This window comes from Typopeltis vanoorti, chromosome 18, assembly GCF_054136105.1.
Source record: "Typopeltis vanoorti isolate ZY-2024b chromosome 18, IOZ_Tvanoo_1.0, whole genome shotgun sequence".
Lineage (NCBI taxonomy): Eukaryota > Metazoa > Arthropoda > Arachnida > Uropygi > Thelyphonidae > Typopeltis > Typopeltis vanoorti.
The window spans coordinates 45,856,211-45,871,336 of record NC_143566.1 but is presented as its reverse complement, the minus strand read 5'-3'; the positions used below and the strand labels follow the sequence as shown (position 1 = coordinate 45,871,336).

The window sequence follows — 15,126 nt, the reverse complement described above, 5'->3', positions numbered from 1 at the left end:
CAATTCAGGATTGAAATTAAAACAACTAAGTAAATTTATTGTAGAATATCATGAATGGATGCATTTCATGATTGCATCTAATATAGTAGAATCACAGTTTATCAAAATACAGTAGTCCCCCATTATCCACGGGGGATACGTTCCACAGATGGTACCAAACAATATATATACTTGTTTTTTTCCTATACATATCTATAATAAAGTTTAATTTATAAATTAGACACAGTAAGAGATTAACAATAATAAAATATAAGAATTATAACAACATACTGTAATAAAAGTTATGTGAATGGAATCTTAGCGACCTCAGCATACATTTTTTTATTATTATTTATTTATTATTTTATGAATTCTAGTACTTTCACCTTTTTCACTTAAAGGGAAGCATTTTACAGCTTCTCTTTGGCATATCTGAATTGCCAACATAACTACTCTTGCGCTTAGGGAACATTATTAAGAAAATTAAGGGTTACTTGAAACACAAGTATTGCGATACCGCAACAATCGATCTGATAACTGAGAACAACTCAGAACAGCGCACAAATTAAAACTTATGAATTGTCTATTAGTAATAGTGGATGCTAGATCCAACATAATTTCAAAGCCGAATGTTTGTAGAAACTATGAAAGTTCATAAGTTGATCTAAGAGTGGGGATACGATCCTCATCATCCCCAAGTTGCCTTAGCTACTTAATTCAAGTAGTGCAAGCTAAGGCAACTCAGGGATGTTGAGGATGGTATTCTCATAAGCTCTCACATCAACTTATGAAACTTTCATAGTTACTACAAATATTTGGTTTTGAAATAATGTTGGATCTAATATCTACCCAATGTAATTATAAATTGTTTATTTCTAGAATTTTCCATTTAATATTTTCAGACAGGGGTTGACTGCAGATAACTGAAACCGCAGATAGCGAACCTGCAGATCAGGGTGGGACTACGGTAATCACCAAGAGTAATTTTCGCCATATGTAAAATAGACATAATTTGTTTTACTTAATCATATCATCAATACTGTCCAATTTATACTGAGAAAAAAAAATTATCATTTCAAACTGTCTTATTAATAAAAACGAATTTTATAAAGGAACTGGTTTAATAACAGCACTGCTGAAGTATGTACTGAATTATTACTACTTGAAACTGATTCACAAAATAAAAAGTCCAGTTATAAAGAAAAAGGGAAAATACTCTTTGGATTCCCTGGAGGTGCTACATAATAATAATAATAATAATAATTCTCTGCAACAGTGAAGTGACAATGCAAGGCTTTTCATAATTGAAGTTACTCATCTTTGAACAACTCAAATTATGATTTTAAAAGAAAAGTGTTATTTTATAAAAAAAATAAATAAATGTTTGCTGCTCACCCAAAGTCGACTTGATCCTGAGCAACTCTATCCATAAGTATAGACAATCTGTCCCATCTCATTTTCTTACATTCATGATGAAAGTCAAATGGCTCATACCTTATAAATAAAAAATACATACTCATATACTTCTGGTATTACCACCAAACAATTTTTATTTATTCAACTAGTTTCTCACACATTAGAGCATGCTTCCTCTAGAAAAAAATATTAAGAATTGATGACACAAGAACTACTAAACATAAAAGCAAGCTTAAAACTTATATCTATAATGGTAATAGAATGTAATATTAACACGTAATAATAAACACTGTGTTGCCTATATCACATGCATTTTTCAGTATTCATTCGGAATATATACATCTTTCAGCAAAGCCTAATTCTTTGAAATCAAGATGTTTTATAAAAGAAGGCCATAAATATTTGAGCATGAGATCTTGATTTTTGTTATGCTGAGCTAGACACCCAAATCATCTCTGCAGCTTCTTCAAATTTACTGAAATATAATGTTGATCTCTATGTATGGCATTTTTGTTCCTTGCTAGTCTACTTCATGTTTTTTCCCCTCTTGTTGTACGAAAGGCTAGACATGTATGCTTTTTGTAGTGAGTGTCTTTTAAAAATTATATACATACACATTTCTCCTGCTTCCAATCAGACCTCTATCATACATAATATATTCCACAAGAGGGCACAAAAATTTCTATACATCTAGTTTGTTCAGATGCGTTTGGATGATCTTAGGACTGAAGATATTTTTCTCATGACTATAAATGCCACTTTCAAGTTATGCTGTTTGAGATTCTCGGCTATTTTATCTGTGACATTTTTAATATAATATATGGCAGAATGATGGTTGCTTTAGAGCTGACATCATTTTCATTATTATTAAGAGAGACATCCTGGAGTATGTGGCCTCCTCATCAAAGGAGGCCACATACTACATGCACCAGCTGTCATAATGGTTCTTGAATTCATTCGCACTGCTTGCACACATAAAATGCAATGATAATACATTTCGATCATGCATCACTCTATGAGAGAAAAATCTAGCTCAAAGACAGCATTCCTTCTCAACTTCCAAAGATGCCCTTTCGTTGGAAGTTTTTTCCCACCTGGTTAGACTATAATAAATTTAGTTTAATCCTTTATTCAAGTGTAAGCAAACAAAATTTGCATCTGGAGTATCTTCAGGACTGAGGCAACTCGTGGTAAAGGTGGACCAAGCTTTTATCACTCCTTGTCTTAGTATCTCCCATAATGCAAAGCACATCTCCTTGCAGACATGTATAATGATGCATTAAAGGAAGGGCCACCACCCAGACCGGTTTTGACCTTTATTGAATGTTCAAGTACAGGTCAAACGCCAAAAACTCAGCATTGTTCCCCCCTCAGTAACAGGCTCACCCTGCCACTGAGAAGAACTCTCATTGTTGGCTCTACCCCGTGGCAGGCTCACCATACCACCGAGCAGAGATGCTCATATGTCAACTGAGGGGTAACAGCAACAGTCATGTCTCAGTTAACTTCTTGGGCTACAGCATTGCCATTCACCACCCAAGCTTCCAACCAGTTTCGATCTTTATTGTGGTCTCGTCAGTGAGAGCCAGATCTAGAGGTGGTGATACCAAGGTGGAAGCAATGGAGAAGTCATATTAACCTGTACGAGTTGCCAAAAGGTGTCTCACCTTATTATTAAATTACTCTGGATTTAGAGAAAGATGTTGGAAGTTTTTTCCCACTTGGTTAGACTATAATAATTTTAATTTAATCCTGTCCACAAGGAGATGTGCTTTGCATTATGGGAGATACTAAGGACCAAGTTCTCATCACAAGGAGTGATGAGAACTTGGTCCACCTTTACCATGAGTTTCCTCAGTCCTGAAGATACTTCAGGCACAAACTTTGTTTGCTTACACTTGGATAAAGGATTAAACTAAATTTATTAGAGTCTAAGTGGAAAAAAACTTCCAACTTCTTTCTCTAAATCCAGAGTAATTTAATAATAAGGTGAGACACCTTTTGGCAACTCGTACAGGTAAATATGACTTCTCCATTGCTTCCACTTTGGTATCACCACTTCTGGGTCTGGCTCCCATTGACGAGACCTCAATAAAGGTCGAAACCGGTTGGAAGCTTGGACGATGAATGGCAATGTTGTAGCCCATCAAGTTTTAACTGAGGCTCGGTTGTTGCTGTCACCCAGGTCATGGGGGGTAATGAATGGCAGTGCTGTAGAACAAGAAGTTAACTGAGACATGACTGTTGCTGTTACCCCTCAGATGACATATGAGCGTCTCTGCTCGGTGGTATGGTGAGCCTGCCACAGGGTAGAGTCAGTTACTGAGGGGGAACAACGCTGAGTTTTTGGAGTTTGACCTGTACTTGAACATTCAATAAAGATCGAAACCGGTCAGGGTAGTGGCCCTTCCCTTAATGCATACCATTATACGTGTCTGCAAGGAGATGTGCTTTGCATTATGGGAGATACTAAGAAAAGGAGTGATGAGGGCTTGGTCCACCTTTACCACGAGTTGCCTCAGTCCTGAAGATACTTCAGACACAAACTTTGTTTGCTTACACTTGGATAAAGGATTAAATTAAATTTATTAATGCCCTTTCGTTCTTTCCCTACCCACCATGAAATGAAAAATTCCATCTACTGAAATCCTGTATGATCTTCTCAGAAGTTTCTAACTTTCAACCATATCACCCCTCTTTCTCCTATTTGCTACAAATTCGCAATCTGTCTTCATATTCCACAAACGTGATATAATTTTTAATACTCTCCTTTGCACTCTCTCCACTGTATCACAATGAAAACCAGGAGACCAGACCTGCACACAATAGTTCAAGTGAGGTCTTGTAAAGATGCAAAATGACATCCCTATCTTTACATGTCAAAGTTTGTTTTAGCATTGCAATTATCTTTTGAGTTGTATTTGAGATCTTTGCTACATGGCCCCTGAACTTCAACTTCCTATCTACTAACACTCCAAGATTCCTAGCCCTGATCAGTTTCTTCTAGCATAATTCTTCCACCAATATAATACAACATTAGATATTTCAACATGCCAAAGAGCATGACTTTACATTTACTGACAGTGAACTGACATCCATTTTCCACTGCTCACAATTCAAGCCTATTCAAATCATTCTGCAAGTACTGCATATCAGTAGCATTCCTAATTATCCTACCTATCTTTGCATTATCAGCAAACAACTATATGTTGTATGTCAAAACATTCCCAATGTCATTAATTTACAGAATGAATAACAGTGGACCAAGGACTGATCCTTGTGGTAGGCCCCTAGTTACCTTAAATCTTGGGACTCACATCCACCACATACCACTTTTTGATATCTGTCAGTCAGCTATCCTCTTATCCATGCTAATATTGTATAATCCAATTCTCCAATTTATGCAACAGTCTTCCATGCTGCAGTCTGTCAAAAGCCTTAGCAAAATCCCAAATTTCTAGATTTCTTTGTTTTTTGACAATTTTTTTTTTTTTTTTGATATGGCACAAGCTCTATACATAACAATTTTACACTGATATACTGGTTTCTGGATAGGGTGATGGTGAAAGGTGACATGCAAGTATGTATTTTTTTTTTCTTTTTTTATAGATTACATGTTTTGAGACAAAAATTGATACATACAAGAAGTCACTTTTCAATTTCAAATGAGAGACATTTTGAAGTTCAGGCTATTCAAGTTGTGTAGTAAAGTCAATCAGGCTGCTCTTCAGTTCTTATCAGATAAGCAAAATATCATCTATATAACTATTTTTTTTTCAGTTTTGTATGGTAGTATTCTATGATCTTGCCGTCAAAAGATTTAGCACATTTCATGTGTTTGATAACTGTAGCAAAATTTAAAATTATAGAAACTGTTTTCAAGTTATGTATGAAAAGATTACTCTGTCTGGAGGGAATATTTCTTATAGCAATAGTAATATTTATTTTCTTATCATGATGGTAGACTTGTGATGCCTAAGCTAGTTAGTAGATCTGTGGAATCTATGATGATATACAATTCACAAACCAGACATTTCTCTATGACCAATCATAGAAGTTATACCCATTTTGATTTATAATCTTGCTAGATATTTAACTAAATTATTAACTTCAGAGGAAACAACTTCACACACTAAGAACTCATATGATTTCCATGACAAAGTTATTATGATAAAACACACAGTCTACTAGTTAATAAAACTACTATTGGGCTAATAAAAACTACTATTGGACTGTTCACCTTGACTTCTTAAGGATAACAGCTGGTGATGCCCAGCCAACATAGCATTATCATGTTATATAACCTTTTTTGCTTGGTTTAAGCCAATAGTGAATACAATTTGGTCAGCTATTCCATACTGCCAGCACTGATACAATGCTCTGCTCAAAGAAATTCACTACAGGAAATTATCTACTTGGAGGTGTTTAGGATATTGCAGAATTTTAATAAGAATGTATAGAATTGCATAAAACAAGCTCCAAGACTGACTTAGCAAATTACAGACCAATCAGCATCTCAGAAATGGTGGTTAAGTTATTGAAAAATTTTATTAAAGGCAAAATTTAGGAATGGATGGATGGATGAGAACATACTACTCCATGTGAGTCAGAACTGTTTTGTGAAGAGAAGACTTTGCCTTAATGTACTCACTTTTTATAATAAAGTGACAAGTGAGCTGGATAAAGGAATGGCTACAAGATGATACTAATGGGCTTTGCAAATGCATTCAACAAGATATACATAGATAAGAGATAGTTTATGCTTTAATTGTTTGCTAATGATGCAAAACAGTATAAAGCAAAAGTTAATAAACATTCTATATAAAATTCTGAAGTTAAAAGTAAGACTGGTAATATAGACTAAGAATAATAGCTGCCACTTTAATGTAGCTAAGTATAAATGTAAATTTATGCATCTTGGGATGAAAGATTCATCCCAAGTGTGGTATGCCATATATTCCATTTCCATCAGTGTGGTATGAGGCATAACACACTGATGGAAATGGACTACAAGAATTTGATAAAGCTAACGATCTGAGAGCAATGTGGAGAGAGTTGAAGTACCTAGATATTGAAGAAAACATTATCAAGCCTAGATTAAAAGGAGTTAACTTCTTCTTATGCTGGTTAGCATATATGCTCTCTCCAACCAACAGGTTTGAATCCCACTCTGGGCACGGATTTTTGTGATTGTCTTTAGGTGGGAGATGGATTTTATTGCCCAGTCTTACACCGAGTGATGAAATTATTGCTCATTAGTGGCCTACTTCAGGCCTCCAATAAGTAGGAAGGGCTTGAAAAAGTTCCATGTTTAGTCTCTAGAGCAGGGTTTCCAGAAAACAAGTATAGATACATTCATCTGCCAAAAATCTGGGAGACTTACCTTAAGATCAACTCCTACATAGCTGTAATACTTCTTTTTTACAATCTTTTTAGATCTTTAGTCCATTACAATTGGAACTGTTTAATTTAAGTGTACATAACCATCCAAGATAGCCTTGAAATTCGTAACCGTGATTCTGGATTCAAGTCATTATCTCTATGCCTACAAGTATATTTTGTATGAACACTGTGTGTATTCCCCTGGCCAGTCTGCCTATATGCAAAATGAAATAACCCAAGTTCCCAGGAGAAAAAAAACCATGATAAAAGTTCTTCAGGTCCTAGACAGGATTCAAAACCCAGGCCTTTCCAATCAGAGGGTATCACTGAAACTGACTTAGCTACAGAGGCTCAAATGGGGATTATTATACTTCTTTAAAAAATTCTGATAAAGCATATTTAGACTATTGTGCAGAGATCTGGTATTGGCTGGGTTCTTAGGGATGAAGAATTGGTACACCAGTATCCAAAGGAGAGTTCATCATATAGAATGCTAAGGATTGAGTGAGGTTTTTAGAAGCTGTGAATTGCTCATGAACCATGGAGCATTGAATGTCACATGGAAGCACTACTTTTGTATGATTTGTATTTTATTTTATTTATTTTTTTTTTTTTGAAGTTCAAGTCTGCTGGTCCCCCTTCCCCCAGCTTGGCAATCCATACATCAGTATGGGTCTGATCATCATTTTATATAGGAGCAGCTTGTTTTCTGTGTATAGCCAACTGCACTAGTAGAGTAATGGGTAAAGTTGTCTTATTACTTACTCTGTTTGCTTTTAAGCAGACATAATCTACATGAGATACAAAGTGCATTCTTTTATCTAGCTGTATCCCTAAGTATTTGGCAACTGGCTGCCATGGGATGAAGATACCAAACATGATAACCTCTCCTTCAGGATGTGTGTGTTTCCTTGTACAGAGGACAGCAACACTCTTGTCTGCACTGCCGTCAAGCACCATTGCCTGAACCACTGCACTAATTTTGAGATAGTGGTATGCAATTTTTTGGCTACCAATCTCAGCCTTAGGGATCAGGCTATTATTGGTCTCATCTGTGTGTAGGGCCACTGTTGTGGTAGTAGTGTGAGGGGATAGTGAATAAAGGAAGCCCTGGAGAACTCCTGCTATAATCCTGCATTCAGATGATCTGATTCCCTGCAATTTCAAGAGAAGCTTCCAATCCTCAATATAGGAACTGATAAGGCTGGTCAGGCTTAATGGGAGTATGATGTTGATTAGTTTATAGAGTAATCCTCTATGCCAGATCTTGCTGAATGCCTTTGCAAAATCAAGAAAGATGGTACCAGTGTGCTGTCTCCAATTGTATTCCACACTGATGTGTGTTCTGCAACTTTGATTTGTTGTACAGTGGATTTTTGCAGAAGTCAAACTGCTCATAGGGTATGAGTTTTTTTTTTTCTCTTTGTGATTTTTTGCAATTTTGTATCACTCAATCAGCAATCTCTCCTAAGCATGACAGCAGACTGATTGAGTGTAGTTCTAAAAAATTGCTTTGCTTTCCATGGTTTCAGGAATAAGATTATGTCAGCATCTTTCCAGCATGCCAGATAGTGAAATTATTGGATTTCACTGCATTAATGATTGCTACATGATGAATAATGACTGTATGGGGGGGGGATAGATGTTTGATGACTTTTTGGAAATCCCACTTGGGTTTGGTGCTTTCCTGTTCTTTATTTTCTTGACTATTTCTCATATTTCAGAAAGTGAAATTAGTTGGTTGGCTGTCATTTGGGATTTTGCATGTCTCAATGTACACTGGCATGAACTTTCCTGATGAAATCTAGGTCTGCATGTGTGTACCTAGGGCTGCACTATTTTTCTAAACTGTCAACAAAGCTTCTGCCTTCTTGGCATCATGTTAGATCAAACCTGTATCACCACAAATTGATGGGAGGGGTTTGCAGTCCGTTGTGAGACCTTTTGTTATCTTCAATAGTGGATTATCCTTGGTGTTTAGGGACAAGCAGTTTCATTTCCCATTGTTGTTCTGATGGTCCTTGCTTGTTGGACAATAAGTGGTTCTGTTGAGTGATTGCCAGTCAGGGATGAGCATCCTGTGAGAATGGCACCTGGTTCTGTTCTTCTTGACGATAAGATTCTTGATTTCTTCGGGGGACAGTTGGTGTTTGAGCACGGCATTGCAAAGGTAACAACTTGGTTTGCTGTCATTATCTTTTTTTCCAGGTTGTGTAATGAAGTATTAATCATCTCTTTAGATTTAATAGCTGGAACTGGATCTATGAACTTAAGAAGTGATATACCAAGGTTGAAGTAATGCAGAAGTCATATGTTTCACATATACAATTGGTGAAAATTTAATAAAAATTTAATAAGGTGTCACACCTTATTATTAAAATACTCTGGATTAGAGCTAGTTGTAGAAAGTTTTTCCACTTGGCTATGGACTAAATTAAAGTTGCCAAGAATTTATATTCTTGTTTTTCCCTACTTGTATATGGGACTTCGATCTTAGTATCTTTTTTGGGTATGGCTCCCACTGATGAGACCTTAATGAAGGTTGAAACCAGTCTGGGAAATTATATTCTTGTAGTGGTAAAAATTTAATAAGGTGTCGCACCTTATTATTAAAATACTCTGGATTAGAGCTAATTGTAGAAAGTTTTTCCACTTGGCTATGGACTAAATTAAATTTGCCAAGAAATTATATTCTTGTTTTTCCCTACTTATATATGGGACTTTAATCTTAGTATCTTTTTTGGGTATGGCTCCCACTGATGAGACCTCAATGAAGGTTGAAACCAGTCTGGGAAATTATATTCTTGTTAATCACTACTTGCATATGGGACTTCAACCTTAGTATCTCTCTTTTGGGTATGGGTCCTGCTGATGAGACCTCAATAAAGGTTAAAACCGCTCTGGGGAGTAGCTCTTCTCATAATGCACAGCATTATACACATACCTGAAAGGATGTGTGTGCGTGTTCTGTGTTATGGAATATTAAGGCAAATAATGTGAAGTCATTACTATACACAGGTAGCTTAGTCATGAAGATACTTCATGAGCAAACGTTGCTTACATTTGGATAAAGGATCAAACAAGAATGTAATTTCTTGGCAACTTTTGGATTGCAAAATCTAGTTGATAGAAGGGATATGACAGAATTATATAAGTTATTTAAGCGAGTTTACAGAATTAACACAGAAAAAAATTTCCAATGTATGACATAAAGAGATCAATGGAAACTGCATAAGAGTGAGCTTTACAATGGTATGAAGAAAAGATTTTTTGCTTGGAGAATGGTGAATGGGTGGAATAGGTAACTGAAGTTATGAGTGCTTGGTCAGTGAAAGAGTTCAAAGAAAAATATGATAAGTATTGCTAGTTTATATAGACCTCTCATGTTGGGTCTGACCAAGAAAATAATAACAATATAACAAATGAATGATTGTTGACTTGTAGCTGCACATGCCTTTTCCAGTCACCCTCTTTCATTCTAGTTACCTCTATCCTCCTGACACCATGCCTGGAGCATGGTGTCAGGAGGACTTTACCATATATCCCCATGGCACTGCTATGCTATAGATTTTGCAACACCTTGTGTGCTACAAATGCTATTTAATAAGAATACAAATTTATACTAAGCAAATAATTAAAGCATAAATAGAAGACTCCTTTAACTAATAAAGTAAAATCACCTTCAATCAGAGATACAATCATGGCAACTAACTTCCCTCTTATAGTTCAAACTGCATAACAGCAGCAACAACAAAAAAAAAGTTTGAATCAAATGTATAATGGGTATTTTTAATGACAGAAATAACTATCTATGCAATTAAGAATCCATGTACATAAATCTTTAGGGAAAAAGTATTTACCTAATATTAGAATTTCCAGTTAGTTTTATCAACTCATCTAATGCCTGTTCTAAACGTTTTTCAGCTCCTTTATGGTCGATCTGTCAAAATATAGCCAAAATTTAAAAGCATCATCCATGCAAGAAAACAGCAGAAAAATTGAAGGACATTTTTGGCCTTTGTTAGTCTTATAACTAATATTAGAGTATAAAAAATAAAATTTTGATTTAGGAGAAGAATCAAATGTGCCCAAGGGATTTTATTTTGCATCATAATACAATATCAATAGAGTGCCAGTGTAGACGTACATGAAATCAGGCACAATACAATTGCTTTTCATTGTTTTCATTCTAGAAACAATTATACAAAGTAGGGAATAAGGAGAAAATAAAAACTTGCTCTAAACAACAATATGAATTAACTTAATCAAGCCATTTGAAGCATGTCATATCTGCTATGGAAGTCCAATGTTGTTGTTGTGTAACCCTAAATTCTTAATAAACATAAATTTAGGAAACTCTCAGTCTAACAATATTCTAAGAAAGCCACTAATTCCATATAAATTTTGTCTGAATAGGCTATGCCACAGCCTAAATTAAATAAGAATAATTGATACCTTTATCTAAAATGTGAAAAGCTGTCATCTTGAATCACTGGGGATACACACTCTCTCTCTCTTGCTCTCACTCTCTCACACACACACACACACACACACTGAACAACAGTCAGAAACAATGGACTACAAACTTGCTCTGAATGCTTTATTTTCATTGTAATACAATGAAATTCTGATATTCTTTCCTCTTTTAATGCTGCTGTAAAATTCCCTGAGTGAAATATTAGTTAATAAAATAATGCACATTATTTTCAGAAATATTCATAACTTGGATGTAGAATTACTCTAAATGTCCAAGTCTAGAGGGATGTATCCAAAGTGCAGACAAAGTGAAAACAAGCAAGGCAGAAAGCAGAAAATGTTGAGTTTTTTTTTTTTTTTATATAACAGTAAATTATTTACTTAATTGTTGACATTTTATTGGTTTTATACTTAGCATCTTCAGTTTGTCAGAGTATGCAAACAGCAACAAATAATTAATAGTGAGAACTGTTTAAAATTATTGATACAGCTATACTTGTTGAGGTTTGGAGAATCTTTTAAAGCTGCTGCTGATTCCAAAAACAGGCTCTCTGACTTATGACTTTTGTGTTATACTTTTTTTTCTTCTTCTATTTAATCCTGTCTGAAGGGATGTCCAAGGCATAATCTGCATCCAGACTTGCCATGACAGTATCAAATGTATTCCTTATGGTGAGTTCAGTGATAACAGCAGTAATATTAGAATGGATAGCTCTGGATCTATGCGTTAGTATTTTTAGAATACTATACTGTTGAACTAGACCATCCAAAACATGGCCTGATAGTCCTGAATTGACAGAACAATGGTCCTGAATGTATTTCTTATGATGAATTCAGTGATAATAACAGTAAATATTGGAACAAATAGCTCTGACTCTGCATATTAGGGTTTTGGGATATCATACTTTTGCATTGTATCCAGATTGTATCCAATTGTATCCACATTGTAGGGTTTTGGGATATCATACTTTTGCATTGTATCCAGATTGTATCCAATCTGCATCCAGACTTGCCATGACAGTATCAAATGTATTCCTTATGGTGAGTTCAGTGATAACAGCAGTAATATTAGAATGGATAGCTCTGGATCTATGCGTTAGTATTTTTAGAATACTATACTGTTGAACTAGACCATCCAAAACATGGCCTGATAGTCCTGAATTGACAGAACAATGGTCCTGAATGTATTTCTTATGATGAATTCAGTGATAATAACAGTAAATATTGGAACAAATAGCTCTGACTCTGCATATTAGGGTTTGGGGATATCATACTTTTGCATTGGATGATGGGGTGACTGTTTGTGCAGATATCTTCCAATGTGTGTAAGCTTTCAATAAAAAGAAAAGGATAATGAAGCATTTGGAAGGCATGTGAATAGTGTATCTAGGAGGGACCAACAGTTCTGTGATTCCTCTTCCATTGTGAAGTGGAGTTCAGGATGCTGGCTATTTAAATGCAATAAAAATGTATGTAATGTGTCTGGAGTAATTATTGTTATTTTTTTGTGTGTCTCCCACCAGTGAAAGGTTTTTCTGTGAACCTATATAGTACTATGGGTGGGCTAAGGATTCTTTTTCTATTTTTTTTTTTTTTTTGTATTTTTTAAATTTAATTTTACATAATCTGAAACCCTACTATAGAGACCAAACATGGAACTTTTTCAAGCCACTTTAGGCCTCTAATAAGCAGGGTGGTGGTGTTTTCACACTGGGTGATGAATATCATCTCCCACCTAAGGAGTATGTGGCCAAATAGCAAATACATCACCTACATAGTACAGCCAAACCAATGGTTTTGAGAATAGTTGTGTGCTTAAATCTCTCAGTGTTCCATGTATAGATTGGCCAAAAATGGTGGTGGGAAGGAGTAAACCCATGGCTTTCCTGTCTAGCTGCTTTATATTTTTCCTTTTCATGCGAAATAACCAGTATGTACTATAAGTATGAATAATTCAAATATATACGGGGAGAAATTGGACTTTATCAAATCAAGAGTTCAGTTAATGGTACATTAGTAATTAGTGAAGTAATAGTAAAGCAAATCATTAAGTCTAAACTTTTTAGAATGTTTTTTAAATACTTTTAAAGTGAACAGAGGTTTTTTTTTTTTAACAAAGAAAGAAGAATTACCTACGAGGGAGGACTAGTGATTTAGCCAAACATTTAGCAAATTTATATGTAGGACTGTTTATGCTAACCACAACTAGGTGCAGGGGTGTATCTTTTTTGTGAATTTTTGGTGTTACATATATTCTATAATCTGGGTATCTTTACATGAAAAGGCTTGAGTTTGTTATGGACCAAGAACAAGCACTTTTCAGTAATCAAAAACTTTATTCTTTTGTTTATTAGTAGCATCACAATGTATGATTTTGAATGTTGAAGATTGTGCAATTTGTTATCATATTCTGTTTACTTAATTACCAGTGAAATATCAGCAACTAAGTAAATAAATGTATCATTTATTTTCTTATTATTGTCTTGTGAATTAAAACTGTTATAAAACATAAACTGCAAACACATTAGCATTTCTACTCGTCTCAAAGAGGCAAAACTCAACCATTCAAAATTCCAAAATTATCCTTTAAAGGTTTATTAAAAATATCAAAGACTATTTTTGGAATTGGCAGTAGTTATAAAGCACACCTTACTCTCAAATAAGAGCAGGTGTATTAAAATTGTTGCCAATAACAGTACATTACTTTCCTCCTCACTTGATAAACCTTTCTCCAAACAAACCACCACAACTCATAGAGCAACAACCAATGCAAGTCTAAATTCTGATCTGCAAGCCATTCTCTGATGGGGCTTGGATAATCTTGTCAATTTCAACACCTGCAAAAACACAATTCTGCCTTATTTCCCACAAAAAAAGAATCATATTCTTCCAGCCTTACCATTAATAACACCCAAATCTTTAGGCAAGATGAGATCTCTCTCCCCTTGGGATTAGCTTGATAACAATCTGGGCATAAACACTTTACAACCATTGCCTTATCAGCATCCAAAAAATTAGGATTTCTCATTCGCTCAAGGCAGTACTTTACCTCCAAACAACTATTAACCCTGCATAAACCACACATCTGCCCATCTATTAAGTGCTGCTCATACATCTGGGGAGGTGTCATCAAGCACTCTCTAAAAATACTCAATGCAATACAGAAGAAAGTGATCAGACTGATTAATGACTAATCGTTTACTAACTCATTACAATTGCTCTAACACCGTCATTTAGTATCTACTGCATACATCTTCTTATAAACATTTAACACATTCCAACTCCATACTAATAGAAAAATTTCTCTTCCTCTACTATTTCTGCTGCTGTGCTCTGGGATAAAAAAACCAAAAAAAAAAAAAAAAACACCACAAATTAAAAATATAATTTTAAGATAACTGTCGGTCCAGCAGCCAAAACTCCTAATTTCTAGTCCAAGGGTAGCTCACTAGAACTTCATTTGTTTTTTTCTCCACCATTATAATTTGAATACCATCATCAGACTTCCACAGAGTCAAGAGACCCACCAAGTCAGGTCCAACTGTCACAGACATATACGAGGGGAGCCTGAAAAGTTCTCAGCCTCGACCACAGATGGCAACGCTACTGGCAAGATTTTTTTTCCTAAGTTGGTATATCTGTCATAAACAGCCATGTGAAACTGCAAGTCTTCTATCAAGTAGTTTGTTTTATATAGCTGACAACTTGGTTTTACTGAGAACCACTACAGGGATGGGATAATGGCACTGGAGCATTGCTGGAATAAATGTATTGGTCTTAAGGGAAGTTATGTTGAAAAATAAAAACAATTTTGAAATTATAAATTAATTTTTTCATTGTTAGGCCAAGAACATTTCAGACCACCCTCGTAGC

General features: G+C 35.2%; 1 protein-coding gene across 5 annotated transcripts in view; it reads right to left on the bottom strand.

Annotated features, from left to right (window-relative positions):
* Sac1 (phosphatidylinositol-3-phosphatase SAC1) overlaps positions 1 to 15,126 on the bottom strand; it is a 359,287-nt gene that overhangs the window by 137,069 nt on the left and 207,092 nt on the right. For all 5 annotated transcript variants that reach the window (XR_016549855.1, XM_090408681.1, XM_090408682.1 and 2 more), the window contains exons 11-12: positions 10,638 to 10,717; positions 1,375 to 1,473 (exon numbers count right to left, since the gene is read on the bottom strand). Coding sequence is in view for 4 of the 5 variants with exons in the window: in XM_090408681.1 (XP_090264807.1) it covers positions 1,375 to 1,473; positions 10,638 to 10,717 (179 nt within the window). In the remaining variant the exon portion in view is untranslated. The remainder of the gene's footprint in view (positions 1 to 1,374; positions 1,474 to 10,637; positions 10,718 to 15,126) is intronic.